Genomic DNA, 19,926 nt, shown 5'->3' on the forward strand with positions numbered 1-19,926 from the left:
TGGACACACAAAACTGTTTCTGTCATAAAAAAGGAAGTTCAAACAGCAAGAGGAAGAGATCAAGTGTGGATATATGTATATTTATATTTATGCTGAGCTTTCCTCTTTATTAACCATTTGCAAATGAGCAAATCACTGTACACAAAAGCAGCAGGGAAAGCACATTTATCTGCTTTATCAAAAATTACAAAACAAAATGCATCAGAAATACAGACAATTATACTTAATGACAAATAACAACAACATATTGACCTGTTGTTATTCATTTGTTCAACGGATGAGTTTTTTCTTCTCATATCGTTTCTATTCTTCCTTTAATGGCTAACACTTTACAATAAGGTATCATTAGTGCATAAACTATAACATTAATAATGAGCAATATATTTGTTAATTAACAAATTAACAAATACATTTGAATTGATAATGTATCGGTAAATGGAGAAATTAACATTAACTAAGATTAATAGCCTAATGCTTCAGTAGGCTATTTCATTCTTAGTTCATTTTAACTTATGTAGTTAACTAATGTAACCTTATTGCAAATGTAATGGTAGCACAGAGAACATACAGAGAACACAACTGCACTGCAGTCAGTTTCTCTTTGACACTTTAACACTACATGAGACCGCTACATTCGCATCATTTCTAAGAAGTATAAAATGTCACGGCAGTGTTTACGGAAACAGAATCAAGGTATCAAAAAAAGAAGCTATTAGTCTTTCTCTAGTGATTGTTAACCACACACACAAACGACGGTTTAACGCCCTCTATCGGCTATGAATGGCACGCGCAAGAGCCTAAATATCGTGCTAGCTTTTTTTTAAGCAAGCCCTAAACGTAGGAAGCACGATCAATCTGTAAATAAACTAATCACAGAAACAAGACGAGCCAGTTTTTTTTTAAAACATGTATTTAAGACTTTGATAAATTTGTCTCTTCATAAATGTGTAACCGCACCAAAGCATGTGTTTCGGGCTCCTGACACTAGTGTTTACCCAGCAACAACTCTCTCTCTCTCTCTGTTGTGTTGACTATAAAACATTGAAATTGCTCAGTTAACGTCTGGACTTCGTACGCTAATGTTTCAGCACAGGGTCCTATACATACACAGAGCACAGACTGGCTTACAGGACCATTCAAATACAGTAAAAGATAAGAATAGAATAATCTCTACGTCGTCAAACATATACAATATATAATCTTATGCAATTAATAACAATGTATGCAATTCTAATAAAATTAAGATCTAATAATTTGATTAAATCAAGACATTGAACTGAACTAATAAAATACAACCATGAAATAAATTGTTTAAAAAAAAAAAAAAAAAAAAAATCTGCACCACTTGTGAAGATCACAACTTTATGTGTTTTTTTGTGTACTGAATTGAAAAAGAAAAAAAACATGCATGGTGGATGGTGAAAATATGGAAGGGCTTTAAATATTTAATATTATACATTGACTGCTGTGCTGTTGCGTCAGTAGTGAAAAGCAACAAAATTTAAACCGGCTATAAAGACTTGTACTTAAGGTATATGGCTTGGGTTGTCAATCAAACATGATTCTCAATGTCATCTTCTGGAAGAGGAAAAAGTAATTTAACCATCACAGAAAACTCAGGTAATAAGTTACCCATTTATATTTGGGTATAGAAACAAAAACAAACAGCATTTTAAAAACAGAAATTAATTTTTTAAACTGAAAAATAAGATCAAAATACCTCACGTATGACTTGCCCATCACAAGTTTAAATAGTTTATCCATTTTATCAATACACACCAGTCTGAAAGTATGTGCTCATCAATCTTTACTGTTAAATGGCAGTGGACCATACACACAAACTAACCTATAGCCCATTACAACCTCATACAGGTTATTGCACCACTGGACTACTCTTCTAAAGCTGCTCGATGACACCCATTAAGGTTTCCTTTTTAAAAAATAAATAAATAAATAAATAAATATTGCTTATGGCACGTGTTAATGATCAACATGTATTAGTGGAGAATAAAATACCTTAAGCAAGACATACTATAGTTCTGACCCTTTATCAATGATTTTATACAGTAGGTGATGGTAAAAAATAAAACCGATGGAACAGAAATATAGACTTTGTCTCATACAGTGAAATGGTACAAAATGGTTCATATGAAATGAATTTAAAAACAAAACAGTCATTGAGATTTGATGGCCCAACCTGATCCTTACTTGGCATTTAGCATGTAACAGTTCACAAACACACACAGAAAAATCTTTTAGGTTTGACAAAGATTAGCTTGTAACTGCTCAGTGGGGGGACAGAAATGAACAATAATTCTTGAACATTTAACATTGAGAGTGCAATGTCTGTCAAAATCTCAAAATGGCCTTTTTCAAAGCTGAGTAACAACTAATTATTATTAACTATGAACAACGGTAACAATTCAAGTCACTTCCTATTCATTTAGCTCACAGGGATCGTTTCAGCGTAGCAAACATTTAAGCCACAGAGAGGACTATGTAATTCTAGTCTGATAAGGTCTGAACTTCCTCTCAAACACTGAATAATAAAATCTGAATCTTTTTCTTACCTTTAGTAAGTACAGTATACATATATTCTCTCACATCTGAACTGTAACAGTCACCACCTACTGGGCTAAAGCACACCTTTGATATCAATGACCATATTGCTTTTAAATATAATGTTACAAAAAATGTCAAAACCATGAAAAAGAAATATGAATTTACGGCACTCTGCAGTGGAAATACAATCTTTTTTGAAACTATGAAGGTGTATGTAAACACCGGTTAGCAAAAAAAAAAGAAAAAAAAAGAAAAGGCTAGCCTGAGGTTGAAATGACAGTGTGATGAGCAGTGCATTAAAACAAAATAAAACACAAAAAACACTATAAAATATTCAGACAATCTATAGGTACGGAACATTTGTACACAAGTGGAATTGTACAACTGTAACAACAAATGTCAATGTCATGTCAATATATATATAATATTCTTTTGTGGCATAAGAGATAAACATAAAACTTTCACAAAAAAATTAAATGACAAGCAAAAACACTGATTTGTACACTCGTTCATTCACTCTTTCTCACAAACACACTGAAAATGGAATGACCCAAGGTTGTAGTACAGTTTTCCGTTGTTTCCCTTCTTATATTCCTCATCTCATCTCCCTCTTCCATTCATGCCTGGATCGGGTTCCGTTGCACTCTCCTCCCTCTATCTATGGCTCACTCCGATGGGATGTCCCTGGGGTGGTTCGAAAAGTTAGGCTGCTTCTTCTAGGGCAGGAAGCAGGCCTTTCTCGGTCAGATGAGCCTTGAGCGAGTTAAAGATGTGGAGCTGTTGGTCTGGTCTCAAAGCGAGAAGCTGTTGGATGACTTTAGAAGGGTTTGGCCCTCTAAAAGAGAGGAAATTTCAAAGCACACAGTTTTTATGCTCTAGAAACACTGATATGATTCAAATCATTCTGATTGTAAATTACTATTATTATATTAGTCTTTGAAAAACATACAATTAAAGGGTTGATTCTACACCCGTAAGACCTTCGTTCATCTTCCTGACACAAATTAAGATATTGTTGATGAAATCCGATGGCTCAGCAAGGCCTCTATTGGGAGCAAAGCCATTCAAACTCTCAAGGTCCATAAAGGTACTAAAAACATATTTAAAACAGTTCATGTGAGTACAGTGGTTCTATCTTAATATTATAAAGCGACAAGTATACTTTTTTGTGCGCCAAAAAAACAAAATTTTCAACTTTTCAACAATATCTATATGGGCCGATTTCAAAACACTGCTGCATGAAGCTTCTGAGCTTTATGAATATTTTGTTTCGAATTAGTGATTCGGATCTCCTATCAAATGGCTAAACTGCTGAAATCACGTGACTTTGGCACCTCGATTCACTGATTCGATTCATAAAGCTCCGAAGCAGTGTTTTGAAATTGGCCCATAAAAGATATTATTCAAAAGTCTTTATTTAGTTTTTTTGGCGCACAAAAAGTATTCTTTTCGCTTTATAATATTAAGGTAGAACCACTGTACTCACATGAACTGTTTTAAATATGTTTTAGTACCTTTATGGACCTGAATGGCTTTTCTCTCAATAGAGGACTCACTGAGCCATCGGACAATAACAATATCTTAATTTCCAAAGATGAACGAAGGTCTTACGGGTGTAGTAGAACAGCATGAAGATGAGTAATAAATGACATAATTTTCATTTTTGGGTGAACTAACACTTTAAGCTAACAAAGATATAGAACGATAGAATGCATTAGAGTCTGCCCACTTTTTTGACAGCACAGCAAGGCCAATATCATTACATCATTAGCAGTGCTTTATGGGAGTTCCCTGGAAGCTCTTTTGCTGTGATTTGTTTGTTCTGATGCTGCATTCATGCCATCTCGTAATTCCTGTAGTTACGAGATTCTAGCTTGTAAAAAGTGTTCACGTCCTCGTGGAGCTCGTAATTACAGCTTATAGGATGGGAGTTTTCTGAAAGCTCCCACGTGTACCACGTGAGTGCCGCAGATTCATTTAGGCATTGATAGTGGTGCCATAGAAACGTATAATTCCCAGTCCGAGGATGTGAACAGCTCCGAATATAACATCACGTTTTGTCATTTCAAGATTTCAGTAAATACGATGTGCCGTGAACGCAGCATAACTCTCTGATTGGTGGAATTTTCTGTATAGCCTGATGGGTAATGTAGTTTTTCACCTCAAATGCAGCTGTTAAAAAAAAGCATATAACATTGATTAACAATGTTAAAAAATATTTTTTTTTTAAATAAATGCTGTTCTTTTGAACTTTCTATTCATCAAACAATCCGGAAAAAAAAAAAATAATACACATCAAATATATTAAGCAGCACAGCTGTTTTCAACACTGATAATAAGAAGAAATGTTTCTTATACACCAATTTATTAATTTCTGAAGGATCATGTGACACTGAAGACTGGAGTAATGGCTGCTGAAAATTCAGCTTTGCCATCAAAGGAATACATTTTTTTTTTTTTAAATATGTTAAAATAGAAAACAATTATTGAAAACTGTAATAATATTTCACAATTTTGCTGTTTTTACTGTATTTTTGATCAAATAAAGCATTGGTGAGCATAAGAGAATTCTTTCAAAAACATTTAAAAAAAAAATTTCAATCCCAAAGTTTTGAAGGGCAGTTTATATAATAACAGTCCTACCTGATAAAGCTGGCGATGTAAACATTGACAAATGTGGCCATGAGGTACTGACAGTCAAAGCGGTCCATGATTCCTCCATGACCTGGAATGGTGTTTGCAAAATCCTGCAGAGATGGACAACACAGGGACAGTATGACCAGAGTGTCAAACACAGGACAGGAAACTGTTCAGGTAGTCTGATATACATCTAAATTGATCTTTTACTGTTACTGCATGGCCATGCCATGTAGTGAAGAAAGCTGTAGTTTTTTCAGATCTGTATGATTTGTGGGTGGACAAATTACACCCACCTTGATTTTGAAGGCCCTTTTGAAGCCGCTGGCGAAAAAGCCTCCAAAAGGTCCCATGATGGAGGCAAAGCTAGACAGGGCGATGCTGTGGATTTGGAAAGGATACAGCTTTACTGTGGTCTAAAAAGAAAATGGGAGAGAGATGGAAATGTGTAAGACAATTTTTTTGTAAGCATTTTCAAAATACGGAACACTTGAAGGATTTGAGTTGATTTGAATTATGTCATGCTTTCGGTTAAAACATTGTGTTTTTGTGGTCCAAAGAATGTTGACAGTGACAGTGAAGCAGAGCTGTGACACATTCACAGTGAGTAGAGAGTAAGCACATGGATGTGACAAACACAGACATAAAATCAGCAAAAAAAACACAGAGGACAGACCAAATGAGAGACATGAGGAGTAAGTGTCTAACAGACCGTGTACATGTAAGTGTGTGTTTTACCCAGCCCGTGATGGACTGAAGTACAGATGGCAGGCCGTAGTCCTGAAGCTGGAAGAGCTCAGATGGCTCACAGTCCACTGTGAATCTGTTGGAGTCATTGTTAAACTCAACTGGACACACAAAGTAGCGGTAACCTGCCATCACATATGACAGCTGGAGAAGGCGAGAAAGGTATTTGTTATTTTTCAGATGCATCTCATTAAACATCTTAAGTAAAAAAGGTAAAGAAGGAACTATATCAGCCCATTCTAAAGTGTCAATCAAGGCAATTTTCAAGTTTCCAAATCTACATAAAAACATTCAGTGAAGACCAGACGAAGAACAGGAAGTAGGCTATTACTCACTAGGATTCCAAAAACAATAGTGGCGAAGAAGCCACCGATAAACCCCTCCCACGTTTTCTTAGGAGACAACTGCAGAGAAACATCAGCATTAAGAGAACTGTACTAACAATACACAACATTACACAGAAGCCACAGAAAGTATTGACACTTGAGCCACACTAAAAAAAATGCATGAATGTAACTGCATTAGTGGGTAATTTATAGTTAATGTGATGAATTACACCAGCTAGGACACCTGTGTAAACATCCACTAAAAAGACCATTTGAATAAAAACAATTGCTAAAATTATAAATATGGCTTAAGGATATAAATTCAATTTTAATACATGAATGTTTATAGGTTTGGAGTCACTAAGATAGATTTAAAGAAATAATCCTTCTATTTAGCAATGATGCATTTGATTGATCAAAATGGACAGTAAAGAGTTTTATATTTTCTCATGTGTCAAAAATGTGTCAAATGGTAACACTTTTTTTTCTTCAGATTTTAGTAATTTCACAATATTTTTAATAGAATAAATAAATGCAGCCTTGGTGAATCTCACCAACCTCAAACCGTGGTAGTGTAAATACTATACTGCCATTTTAATATAATTCAGATGCAATTATTATTTGAATTTTGAATATTATGGGATAATTAATTTGGGATGTCAAAAACACAAACCTTGATGAGAGGGGTGCGACCGAAAAAGAAGCCAAACATATAAGCCATGATGTCATTACAGATAACACAGGAGATGGGAACAATAAACCTGTGCACACAGAAACAGATTACCTTATACAAACAGATCACCTACACCAGAAAATTATCTGTACTGTTGTACTGTTCATCCTGGGATGAAACAGGATTGTAAAGTTTACATTTTTAAAAGTGTAAAATGGTGTTTGGCAGTGGAACACAGGAGGCATCATCTTACCAGATCATCCCCTCAAACAGGTTATGAATGATTAAGTGGGACTGAGTCACCACAATCAGCAGGGTCACATGAGTCCAACCGAACTGGGGAGAGAGAAAGACGAGATGAATAGCTCTATTCACTTCAAATCTGGGACAAAAAGCCAGTTCTATGACAAGGATATTGTTTGTTTGTTTATTAAATATTTACACCATATTAGCATCACGGCTATTTACATGGCAAACACAAAGGTCAATATCATCCATAAAATTTACATTATTATATAAAACATTGCAACTTAACATAAGATAGAAAATCTAAAATACATTCGGGTGATACATTAGCAGCATCATAAAAATGACAATTCAACAGAATATGCTTAACAGTCAAAGGAACTTGACACAAGAGAGACATAAAGGAGGAACTTCGCCTATTAATAAAAACTCATGGGTAAGTCTTAAATGACCCAGTCTGCACCAAGTGAAGATGACTTGATCATGTCTTGATTTGAAGTTATGGAAGGTATTTCTTTTTATACTAGGGTTTATTTCATACAGTTTATTATTTTTTATTTTCATCTCATTCTTTCTGCCACTTGTTAGTGATTCTATAACAAGGAAAAAGATAAGAAACGTGTAGGGTCTGTGGCCACCATGATTAATATCAGCAAAAACGTCATGCAGGCTGACATGCATGACAAATACATGTGTATGTAAATATGTGAGCATGTGAATAAAAATAAATAAAATAAAATATACAGACTAATTGCCACATTTACACACTCACTCACCATGTAGAACTGCAGCCGATAGTGTTTTTTCACCAGGCTCAGAACAAACATGCAGAACCCTGTGAAAGAAACAGACATCTGGTAAAACAGACAGTTCCACCAATGCCATCACCACATGTCTATGCGACTATTTTTGGCCAGTCACAGTGTCACTAATTATGCCCTGTTTGACAGGAGCCAGCCGGTATTAAACCAACCACACATAAAAGATGGTCTGAAACTAAATAAAATAATTATCTGAAGTACATGGAAGGTTTATACATTTTTTTTAACAGTCTGCCTAACAAATTGACAAAAGGAACTTTGACTATTTGTCTTACTCTTAGACCATATATGGCAAGATATGACATGATTTGTCTCAGGCAAGAGAGAGCACTGTAACCAACAGTTCCGGTATTACAAATGAATAAAGCACATAATGGATTATGGACATTATGCAATAAAATGCCATATGTGGAGCATCTGAAAACCAGCAATACATAAAAATAACTGAAGGAGATCAGGCCTATTTATAATTCAGCTGTTGATCCATCCAAAGCGTTCTAGCCTGGAGTAGATCAGATTTTTTTTTTTTTTTTTTTAATATTCAAAATAAATATTTATTTATTTGTGTATATGTGTATATATATATATATATATATATATATATATATATATATATATATATATATATATATATATATATATATATATATATATATATATATATATATAAAATATTTTTTTTACATATTTTTATTTTAATAGTTTAGATATTTTTAGTTTAGATACCATATTTTGACCAGTGATTTTTTTTTTTGTTAAATATTGTGGTTTGATGTGTCATAATATATTAATCATACACAATTTGTACTTTTTTTCCTGCTTCAAAAGTAATGTTTGATTGTTTGTTGATTTTTTTATTGTTAACAAAATGTTATTATATTTAAAAGAAAAATAATACAAAAAACATAAGATTATAACTCATGTATGAAATCTGCTGTCTTGCATCTTTTTGTAAGAGAAAATGAGCGAGGGGTGCATAGACAGGCAGAGAGCCTAACCACATCCTGGATGACTTGAACTTCATACCTATGACAAAAAAAAAATACACCCCCCCCCCCAAAAAAAAAAAAAACCTTAAGCAAAATCACCACGTCTGCATTCGAACTGGTAATATAAAGCATGTCTTCAAGACTGCATCTGACTTTGCCTTCACCACAGTGTGGGAAAATGGGAGTTGATGGACTTAGAACTAACTGTGATAACTATAAGTTATTAAAGTTTCCAAAGGCCTTTAAGTCTCCAGAAACACCAACGATGAAATGAAGTACCATGCTTGTGTGACAGAGAAGTTTCTGACCTGTGAGGTACAGGGCAAAGGAAATGAAGCGATGGTATTTGCTGAGGATGCGTAGTGGCTCCTCCCTCTGCACCAAACTGAAGAAATAATCTGTCACTGTTTCCCCATAGAAGAAGTAGTTCACACACAACAGGAAGTACCTGACAAAAACCGTTACAATCGTCAGTCATCATAATGTCAAAGGCCTTTCACATGCAGTCATTATTCAAAGTGTTTCTAATGCTTGTGAAAGCAATTATAATGGGCCCATTTGACAGCAATAGGAGATGTAGGAAATGGTCAGACTTTAGCTGATCAGCAGCTGACTAGGATTATGACCACAGAAGAATGGTGTGTTAGGCTACACAGCAGGACTAATGTAGAGAAATTGTTCTACTTATATCTGATTTGCAAAATAACTAATATATAAAACCTAACAACTCAAAGAAAAGTTCACCAGTATTTGAAACAGCATGAATCAAACCCATCTCATAGCTCACCCCAAAAGAAAAATAAGAAAGATATTTTGCATAAAGAAATTGAAGCCTAGGTTTAAAATCTTTTTTTAAGTTTTTTTTTTTTTTTAATAGAAATTAGAAATTTTATTTTTTTAATAAAATTATTGCTATTTAAACGGTATTGCACAAATGATTCCTTGGTAGATTTTAGTGCACTTTAATTAAAAAATAATTTATTTAAAAATGTATCTGTGCATTTCAGTAATAAAGGTTTTTTATATATATAAATAAATATGTTTATAAGAGAATAAAATTCTAAATTCAATCTCTTCATCATATAAAGCAAATATGGATTTGTTTTACAATCTCTTTATAAACTTTTTGAAGCGTCAACGTGGTATTCGCGTAGCTATCTATGGAGGGACATAAAGCTCTCATACTCTAAAAAATGCTGGGTCAACATTTCCTTGACCCAAATTTGGGTTAAAACAACCCAGCATTTTTTAGATTGCAGATTTCATCAAAAAGATCATTTGTGTTCCAAAGATGAATGAAAGTCTTACGTGTTTGGAATGACATGAGGGTGAGTAATTAATGACAGAAATTTTCATTTTTGGGTAAACTATCCCTTTACCTTTCTTTGTTCATAAATTGATTCAAAGTTCTTTCTTTTTTATTTTGGGGGTGAAAACATTTCTTTATGAGATTCACTTGAATGTACTAAAAGGGGAATTTTTCACTCAGATTACCATTCCAGAGATTCTACACATTCATACTGACATTTCACATCAAGTGAACTGACAGTTTTGCCAGATTCAAATTAAATTTAAATTAACCCTGCATTTAAAAACTCATTAGTATTTTCACATGAATAAAACTTGGTGAATCTTTCCTGCAACTTTTCAAACAAACTAGACTACAGTTTAGACTGCGGTCTAAACCAGAGTGAATTTCTCATACCTCTATACAGCTGGTGATAGCATGTATAGCTGGACGAATAAACAAGTGCAGCGGTTACTAATGCAACACAGAAAATGAAAGAACTTGTAACACATCAAGAGCCATATTATGATAAGATGAAAGTGACGATGCCCTCTAATTACAGGCATAGCGCAGTGGGAGAGAGACAGAGAGAGAGATCTGGAGTGAAAGATAATGAGAACAGGGAGGGAGGGAGAGACAATGAAGCGTGAAAATGAAGGTGGCAGGTGTGTGTCGCAGGTCTCACCAGCTTAGTGTTCTGAACCAGGGCAGGTGGTAAGAGTGATACACACTGTAACCAATTGTGATGATCTCCTGGAAGCATTTGATCTGAACACATAGCACCTGTGGAAGACACACAGAGGACAATAAAGAGCCAACAGGCAACCTTCTCGGGTGTGCTACTGTCTAGCAGTTTTTGAAAGCAAGAATGCATCGTGTGTATAAGGCTATAATTGGCAGTAAATAAAGCTTATTGGAAATATGATATACAGGACCATATCAGTTTTTGGCCATTATTAAAAAATAAACATCATTATGCAAATGCATTGTCTGTTAAATTTGGATAATTAATTGTGGATACTCTTTTCCAATTATGTTTGGATTTTAAATAATGTTACACCAACTAGTGTTAATATTGTAGTAAAATTAGAGCAAAGCATTATTATTATATAGTATATAATATTTTCAATTTTTATATTTTCACTTTTCATTTTAGTTCAGGTTTTAATAATGTTGTTATGTAGCTATCATAAGCTTTTTTATATTTCTATATAGCCTTAACTTTTTATTTTAGTCATTTTAATACTTCAACTTAAACATACTTATTTCAGTTAGTTGCCAAGGCAACATTTCTAATTTCCATTTTTAAAGTTTTTCCATCTAATATTTATATTTTAATATTTTAAAAATGTAAAAAATAATTAATATATAACAATAACAATACATATATATTGTATTTTATAAATTATCATACTTACCTAATTTTTAAAATAGATTTAGTTCACAATAACAACACCCCAGAGAAAAGATTTATTCAAGTGCTTGCCTATAACAGAGGTCCCATCTATTTGACTTTGTTAAAGTACTCACTTCAAAATGAATAATTATGCATATTTTATACTATTGATTAAAACATTTTGAAGCCTAAATTCACTTAAGCATCAAAATTTGTTTTGACATTGAAACTAACTATTTATTTGACTATGTAGTGCATTTTAATCATATTTTATACATATTAATATAGATTTTAATAGGAAGCAGCTATAACATAAAAATATGTATCGGCTACAGTATCTGTAATCTGTAGCCAGATCATGAAACAAAGTGGACACTTATTATTCAGAGAGGTCTCATAAGCACATCTTCAGGCCTGATTCAGCAGCTCAGCTGAGAAATAATGTTTAATAATGTTAACAGAATAAACAACATCAGTGCTCATCTGTCATGTGCAAAAAAAAAAAAAAAAAAAAAAAAACAACTTTTATGGCTCTCATATCTGCAGTTGTAACTAGATTTATCCATAACCTGGAATCTGGCAAATTCCTTTATTTCCCATAAGTGTCATCAACTTTACAAGATGATGACAAACCAGAACATTGGTTGGTGATTTGTGAAATTACCAACACAATATTCCCTATAATCTATTATAACTGTCTCTCTGCTTGCATATGCATCATAGACTTCATTTACTCTTCATTTACTAAACAATTTGTCACACTTATCGGGTTTGTTATCAGATTGATGAAAGTGTAAATGCAACCAAGAAACAAAAGAGATTAATTAAGACCAGGAGGCAGTTGAGACTGTAGACACAAATCTGTCATGTGAAAATAAATACCAAACGTTTGATGCTGCATTTGGAAGCTTCAAAACTAGCTGTTTTTCTCTAAAATTATGACATTTGAGCAGCTTGTTTTTCTTAAGTGTCCACATCCCTTGGTGTCTACAACAACGGGTAGAGAAGATACTTACAATCATCATCAGCACCATCGGACCCAAATAAATAATGATAAAGAAGAAGGAGATCATAGCCAGGGTCAGGATGCCCCTCACCCACCAGTTCCTCCATCTGCAGGAGAGACAAACACATTAGCGCAAAGCATATTGAGTGGAAATATAATCTTCCTAATGCAAGGACTAAAAGCTCTGGTGGCCTTTTTATTGAACGAATCATCCGGTGTTCACAACAGCATAATAATAATCTGCTCTGGAGCAGGACACTTTTTATATTACATGACATGCAAACGTATTTTAATTTACTAAAGAGTCATGTTAATTCTATTTTAATTGTTGATTTAGAGATGTTTACCGTGAGGAAAGGCCAGAGAGGGCTTTGTTGAGAACCTCTGGTGTGTCATCAGCAGAAACGGGAACCTCAGGAACCCCAGAATCTGATTTAGTCTCATTGTCTGAGGCTCCATCTCTCTCCTTGCCCTCTGTCTCAGAGCCCTGGAGATGGTTGGAGAGAAGAAACAAATTCAGAACATGTGACCTCATCCATCAAAAACAGTTTTGTTCATTAGCAAAGAATTTTGCAGTACTGTTCAAGAATTTGGGGTCAGTAAGATTTTGTAAGAATGCATTAAATTGGTCAAAAGTGACAGAAAAGACTTTTACATCGTTGAGATTTCTATTTCAAAAAGGCTAAATGTTCTTCTGAACTTTTTAGTATTCATCAAAGAGGCAAAATATATCACCGTCTTCAAAAAAATATTAAGCAGCACATCCGTTTCCAACAATAACAACATTTTAATAATACCAAATCAGCATTTTAGAATGATTTCTGCAGGATCATGTGACACTGAAGACTGGAGTAATGATGCTTAAAATTCAGCTTTGACATTACAGGAATAAATTTAAAATATACTGTATAAAAACAGAAAATGTTTGTTTTAAATTGTAATAATTTTTCTCAATATTACTGTTTTTAATATATTTCGATTTTATATATGCAGCCTAGGTGAGCACAAGAGACTTCTTTCAAAAACATTTTAAAAAATCTTATCGACTGACCCCAAACCTTTGAACTGTAGTTTACTCAATACACAGCTCATGCTCTCGTCGATGGTTGCTGTTTTTTTCCAGCATCATGAGAGCTAATGTGAATGGCCCAATAAAACTGAGGCCATTACAAAAGTAGTTTGAAAGCATGAATTAATGGTAAACACAGACCCCATTTAATGTTTAGGCTATATAAGGCAGCACTGTATCTAAAAGGCCTGCATGCGCAATTACAAAAGACCTGCCTTCGTCACCATAGCAACAGGCTGTCATCATCAGATGGGGTAGCACCAGTGGTCGAGCCGTTACGATTGTTCCAGAAACCTCTTTCTCTCTGTCTGACATAAATAATTTGGATCTGATCACAAAGAGAGCCCTCAAGCTAACAGACGCATACATATATGGCTGACACTCAACTAAAAGCAAGAGCTCCTAGAGAAGGATCCAGGGTTTCCATGGAGACGGGCTACATCCTGATATTCAAGATGTCAGAGTTAAAAATACCCTCCCTCATCCCGCCCACCTCCTTCCCCGTTTCTTAAACTCCCCACTAACTACAAATAGCTTATCAGGAACTGAGGACATCCCACTCTTCCTAAGAGAGACATTTTCAGTCTTCCTGCCAGATTCGGCCCTAGCTCTTCTTAGAGTATGAGCAACACTTCTGCGAAATTTGTGGACAGCAGCGTTAGCCATCTGGAAATGTGGAATTCCCCAACAGACACAATATCAGTGACAATCTTTAAAATAGATGACTGATGTGTGTGTTAAACATGTCACATTCATTCAAAACATAATGTGTAATGTATTCGAAGCAGTATTTGATGCTTAAGCAGGAGGAACCAACTTTTCACTATCTCCGACATCGCATATGATTGACGCTTTTCACCCCTAGTGGCAGTTGCACTGAACTTTCAAATCAGGCCACAAAGCAGCCATTACCCTCTGCACTTTTGCCACAGTAAAATTAATGAATGTATGAACATCCACACAATACAAATGCTTAAATAATTATTTATAACCACACTTTTGGCAAAAAGTGTTTAAAGGGCCATGACATGGATTTCTTTATTACTTTAATATGTTCCTTGAGGTTTACTTATAATGTTAATAAAGTTTATTTAAAGTTAATTAAAATAAAGTTGATTATCAGTAAACAGCTACAACTACTGTATTGCACACAAGTAAGTGTTTTGAAAAAAATATCCATATAACCTCCATTTACAGACATCATTATGACCGGTTTGTAATATAGCTGCTGTCAGATCCAATACAGCTGACTGCTTCATCTGTCAACAAAAGTTTCTTTGCGAACCCTCCATTAAGGCACCAATATACTTCAAGCCAAATTGAAGATTTAACTGATGTGACGTCATTTCGAACAAAATCAGGCCAAAACGAAGTTCGTTTGGAGTTTGTTTTGGGAGCTTGAAACAGCTTGCAAAGCTAACTTTCCAGTTTGCTACGGCTGATAAACACCTTTGAATTATGGTCCGTAGCTATTACGTAATAGGTAGGTGTGTGTGGAGGCTCTGCTTTCTTTCACATGGAAATTTTTTCCACTTCATTTCTCGTGTTGAGTCAGTCGAGGTCATATTTCCCAAATGAAAACGTGAACACACTGGAGAGCTGCTTTATAGTAAGTTTTATTTCTGATGAAACGAGACACTGACACTGTTTTTTACGGAAGAGGATTAGGGCCAAGCAATAATAAAAAAATTAAACCATCTCAAGATTAAAGTTGTTAAATTTCGAGAACAAACGTTGAAATAAAATGTTGAGAATAAAGTCATTAAATTATGATAATAAAGTCATTAAATTATGAGTATCAAGTCATTAAATTACGAGAAAAAAGTTGTTAAATTATGAGAACAAATTCGTAATTTAATGAATTTGTTCACGTAATTTAACAACTTTTTTCTCATAATTTAATGACTTTATTCTCAACATTTTATATCGCCTTTTTCGAAATTTAACGACATTTTTCTCATAATTTAAAAAAATTTGTTCTCGTAATTTAAACATTTTTTCCTCATAATTTAATGACTTTATTCTCAACATTTTATCTCGACTTTTCTCTCGAAATTTAACAACTTTAATCTCGAGATTGTTTTATTTTTTTATTATTGCTTGGCCCTACTCCTCTTCCGTAGTTTTTCATGTTTAATACTGTAAAGCTGCTTGATTTTAAGCAATCTATTGTAAAAGTGCTATATAAATAAAAGTGACGTGACTACTGGAGTGACGAATTGCAGAACTCATTCTAACATATCCATGTTGCTATGATCAGATGCTTTTCTTATGCTTTATTTAAAAAAAAAAATGCTTGCTGTTTTCTCATTTTTGTTGTGTGATTATTTTGGTTATTGAGAGGATAGCGCGCAGCATATTCATCTAAACCCCACTCTCAGCAAAATGTGCGGCGTCGGATGTTCACTAAAAGTATTTTGCTGTTCTCGTATTTCGAACTTCGTCTTACCCCTGAGTGAAGAACAATAAAGAACTTTGCCTTGAGTATATTGAGCCCTTAACACTGTGCCTCATTTACAAAACAATCTGCAGAGAAATTCTCAGAACAAACATCCTCCGACACGATCCACGACGCCATTAAAAATAAACAATCCACTTGTTCTTGATGCTAGGATCCTTCTGAAGCCTCTACAGAAATGAGAAAATGAGCCGTTTAAACATGATGCGTCAAAGCGAATATTCCTTTATGCTTCCATTCACTCTTCCATTTTTCCTGTTGTCGACAGACTCAAGCACGTACATCAGAAAGCGAACAGGTCTGTATACTGTATCCAGTGTAGACAGCGTCAGTGATTATAATGGGTTCTATTTGCTTTTGACGTGACGTGCCGCTCAAATCCAGTGTAGGCAAATGTCAGCTGTCAGTGGGCGGGGCCTATGGTGCAATGATGTAAAACTACTGTATGATGTCACAGATCCCACAATACCAAAGTCATTTTTGGAGCTTGATCAAATAAACACTTAGTGAGAATGTTTTAAGCTATGAAATTTGCAGCATCAAAAGGTCAAGGAAATTTTGATTTCTCATGTCATGACCCCTTTAAAGAATAACATGGAAATATTTTGGTAATTCTGACTTTGTTCTTCACTATTCTAATTTTTTTGGTTAGAATACATCACATTCGATCTGGCAGCTGCATACTGTCTAGCCACAAAAATTCAAATATTTCAATGCATTCAAAGATTAAATGTAATCTGCAAATTCTGCATACGCATATGATCGGAACTCCTGCACCACTCTCCAGTGGAAATGAATGACTTCTGGGCTGTCGTTTATCAGAGAGGGTAAAGAGGCAGCTTAACTTCCTTATACAATATAACACCAGGAAATCCTCCTTCTAATTTCAGCTACATTCTTGTTTAACAGGTGCATGAAATCAGGCAAACTGCCACAGAACATACCCTAGGCAAACAATTTACAGTACAATGGGCTTTACTAAAGAGCTCAGTGACTTTCAACATGGCACTGTAATAAGCCACCAGTAAAATTATTTGGTCTGGAGTGGAAAAATTGGACTATTGTGCACAAAAAAATACTAAATCTGACAATAGAGAAGCTGTTATAGCAGCAAATTAACTATAAACAGCCATGGTTTTGACAGTTTATCAAATATTAATCAAGACAAGCACATATGGTTGAGTTGTCCACACTTTTGACCCTATAGTGAACTTCATCCTAAACAGGGACACAGTGGCTTTCTCCATTTCATTATAATGGCATAGTTTAGTCTAATGTAATAAACTCAGCAGGCCTCTCTCACCTCTCAAATGAATTCTTAAAATTCTCAAACTCTCACAGCAACACAAATACAAATCTGTGTGTGTAATATACTGGGAAATGGGTTAAAGATGTAATGCAAAAAAAAAAAAAAAAAGCCGAAAAAAAAGAAACATTTTGGTTGGATGCACTGGTGCGTGACCATATCATAATTATTTTTCATAAGACCAATATAAAATTATTGACTATTCATAATTATTTATCAATAATCATATTTCAACTTAAAGGGATAGTTCACACAAAAATTAAAATTCTGTGATCATTTACTCACCCTCGTGTCATTCCAAACCTGAATGATTTTCTTTTTTTAAATGTTTTTTTTTTCTTCCATACAATCGAAGTCAATGATCACCAAAACGGCTTGGTCATCAACATTCTTCAAAATGTACTTTGTGTTCCACAGAAGAAAGAAAGTCATACAGGTTTGCAACAACATGAGGGTGAGTAAATGATGAAAGAATTTTAATTTCTAGGGGAAATACATTTTTGAAATGAAATCAAAATCTGAGAAGCAGGAATATTATCAAAAAAACTCTGTATGTAATGGCTTATTTTAATGATCCAATAAATCACCAATGGATAAATCACAAAACCTACAATGAATATTCTCTTTCACTTTGAAATATGCTAGACTATGGAAGCAAAACAGATTGCAAACTTTCATGCTGACTTTAAATAACAAATAGACAGATGCTAGACAGAAAAAAAAAAAATAGATGGTTAGAGTACATTTGCCTGACAACCACTGATATATAAACTTAATTTGCATGATCCAGTATCTTAGTCTCAGGGTTCCAGATGAAAAATTAATCTATTTAGCATGATAGAGACCCTGTCACTATACTTGCAGCAAGCAAACTTATAAATACACACATTTGAGTTTTTCTTTCAACTCCAACATCATGTTGTCAGCCCAAAAGATAGAATGGGCTGTTGTGCTTATTTGAAAAATGATGGGAAAAATACAACAGGAGGAAGTTATATGGTGAACCACACAAACCATATATGACCAAAGACACTATTGAGAAGGAAGGATGTTTACAGATATTAAAGCCTGTACAAAACAGTTTACCCTAGAATTCCTTAGATTGTAGTTTATCACAACAAATGACAAAACCTGTCCTTTGATTCTCAAAAAGAAAGACAAATACAAAAGAGAACAAATGTGCAATCCACAAATATTTACTATTAATTTAGTATTAGTCACTCAAATGAGTTTTATTAGTATACCGTGATCTTGCTGTAAGCTTTGAGCCTGAGCCTACAGGTCAAAGACTTTTGACACATGAATGTTGACTCACCCATCTGCCCACGTCTCTCTCATTCTCCATGTTTTCCACCTTAAAATGTCCACACAGTGTGAAGATCAGTCCATGCACTCCAGATATCTACTATCTCTGCTGAAAGCACAGCTTATCCAGAAGAGTTTAACCTCATTGTCCTAAACTGAACAGCGCAGGGATTGTTCATGCCACTTAATTTAATTTTTCAGCAACATAGCACTGCGAGAAATACACTGGGGCCTGATAGCAGTGTTTTGTTTTTGTTGGGACACAAGCAGGATTTCTTCAGTACATAAGCAGGACAGGAAAAACATCAGCTCGAGACCAATGATGATGCTTACATTCTCTCCACGAGCTATAATCTGCTACATTCATGACTGCTACAAACTACAATCGTTTCTCAAACCAGCGCATTAAAGGTTGCTGTGGCATGACACTTGCAAGCGGGATCCAGAAACATAACGACCCATTACCGTTTTTTTTCTCTCTTTCAATGTATGACAGCATGTAGCTCATATGATAGCCAAAACAACACACATCTCTCCACATCTCTCTCTTTATTTGGTACCTTATCCTCCGAGTGTTGATGCTGCAGCTCTTTTTCCGTTGCTACTCGGTGTCGTAATTCTGTCATGGTGGAATCGGTCTGTTGAAAAATAAAGGCCTGATGAAGTATGAATCTTCGGGGTTGCTGTTCGTTTTCAATGATTGTTATTGGGGCTGGAAGGGAGCGACTACGCATGCGTGCGCAAACGGTAGAGCGCGCCCCCTAGTGGCCAGTGTAGGATGGATGGATGGATGGATGTACATTTATGGTTATTAATTTGTCTATTTATAAATGGAAGATTTGTAGGGTAAAATATTTGTTTTATTTCGAAGTGAAAAGTTAATATATAAAGTAATAATTATTATAATTCAGGGAGATATTATTTAATTTGAATATGAAGACTTCAAAGTGCCATCTGAAATGTTCTTCTAAAATGATCATTTTTATCAAGCTCATATGTTTATGTTCAGTTATTTCACTTTAATGGCAATGAAAAGGACCTTAAATGCCATTAAAGTGAAATTACTCAACCTAAACATACAAGCTAGAAGAAATGTT

The 19,926-nt window shown here is 34.5% G+C and overlaps 1 protein-coding gene across 1 annotated transcript; it reads right to left on the reverse strand.

The window, feature by feature from the left end:
- Window positions 1–97: 97 nt before the first annotated feature.
- On the reverse strand, window positions 98–19,535 carry cds2 (CDP-diacylglycerol synthase (phosphatidate cytidylyltransferase) 2). The gene is made up of 13 exons (XM_067407907.1): window positions 19,390–19,535; window positions 13,039–13,178; window positions 12,702–12,798; window positions 10,975–11,072; window positions 9,310–9,449; window positions 7,968–8,026; window positions 7,199–7,281; window positions 6,946–7,033; window positions 6,282–6,350; window positions 5,938–6,090; window positions 5,496–5,615; window positions 5,206–5,309; window positions 98–3,397 (listed from the first exon to the last, which is right to left on the reverse strand). The coding sequence occupies exons 1-13, from the start codon at window positions 19,453–19,455 to the stop codon at window positions 3,265–3,267; spliced, it is 1,350 nt and encodes a 449-aa protein (XP_067264008.1). The 5' UTR covers window positions 19,456–19,535; the 3' UTR covers window positions 98–3,264.
- Between the last annotated feature and the right edge of the window lie 391 nt (window positions 19,536–19,926).

The sequence above is a fragment of the Chanodichthys erythropterus genome, chromosome 13, assembly GCF_024489055.1.
Source record: "Chanodichthys erythropterus isolate Z2021 chromosome 13, ASM2448905v1, whole genome shotgun sequence".
NCBI lineage: Eukaryota > Metazoa > Chordata > Actinopteri > Cypriniformes > Xenocyprididae > Chanodichthys > Chanodichthys erythropterus.

What these genes read in the sequence shown, in the direction of transcription:
- cds2 (XM_067407907.1), bottom strand. Translation starts at nt 19,455, where the DNA reads ATGACAGAATTACGACACCGAGTAGCAACGGAAAAAGAGCTGCAGCAT. An exon ending in ATCGGCTGCAGTTCTACATG is followed by an intron (nt 7,282 to 7,967) that starts GTGAGTGAGTGT and finishes CTCTCTCCCCAG; the next exon opens with TTCGGTTGGACTCATGTGAC. An exon ending in CTGTTTGAGGGGATGATCTG is followed by an intron (nt 7,034 to 7,198) that starts GTAAGATGATGC and finishes CTGTGTGCACAG; the next exon opens with GTTTATTGTTCCCATCTCCT.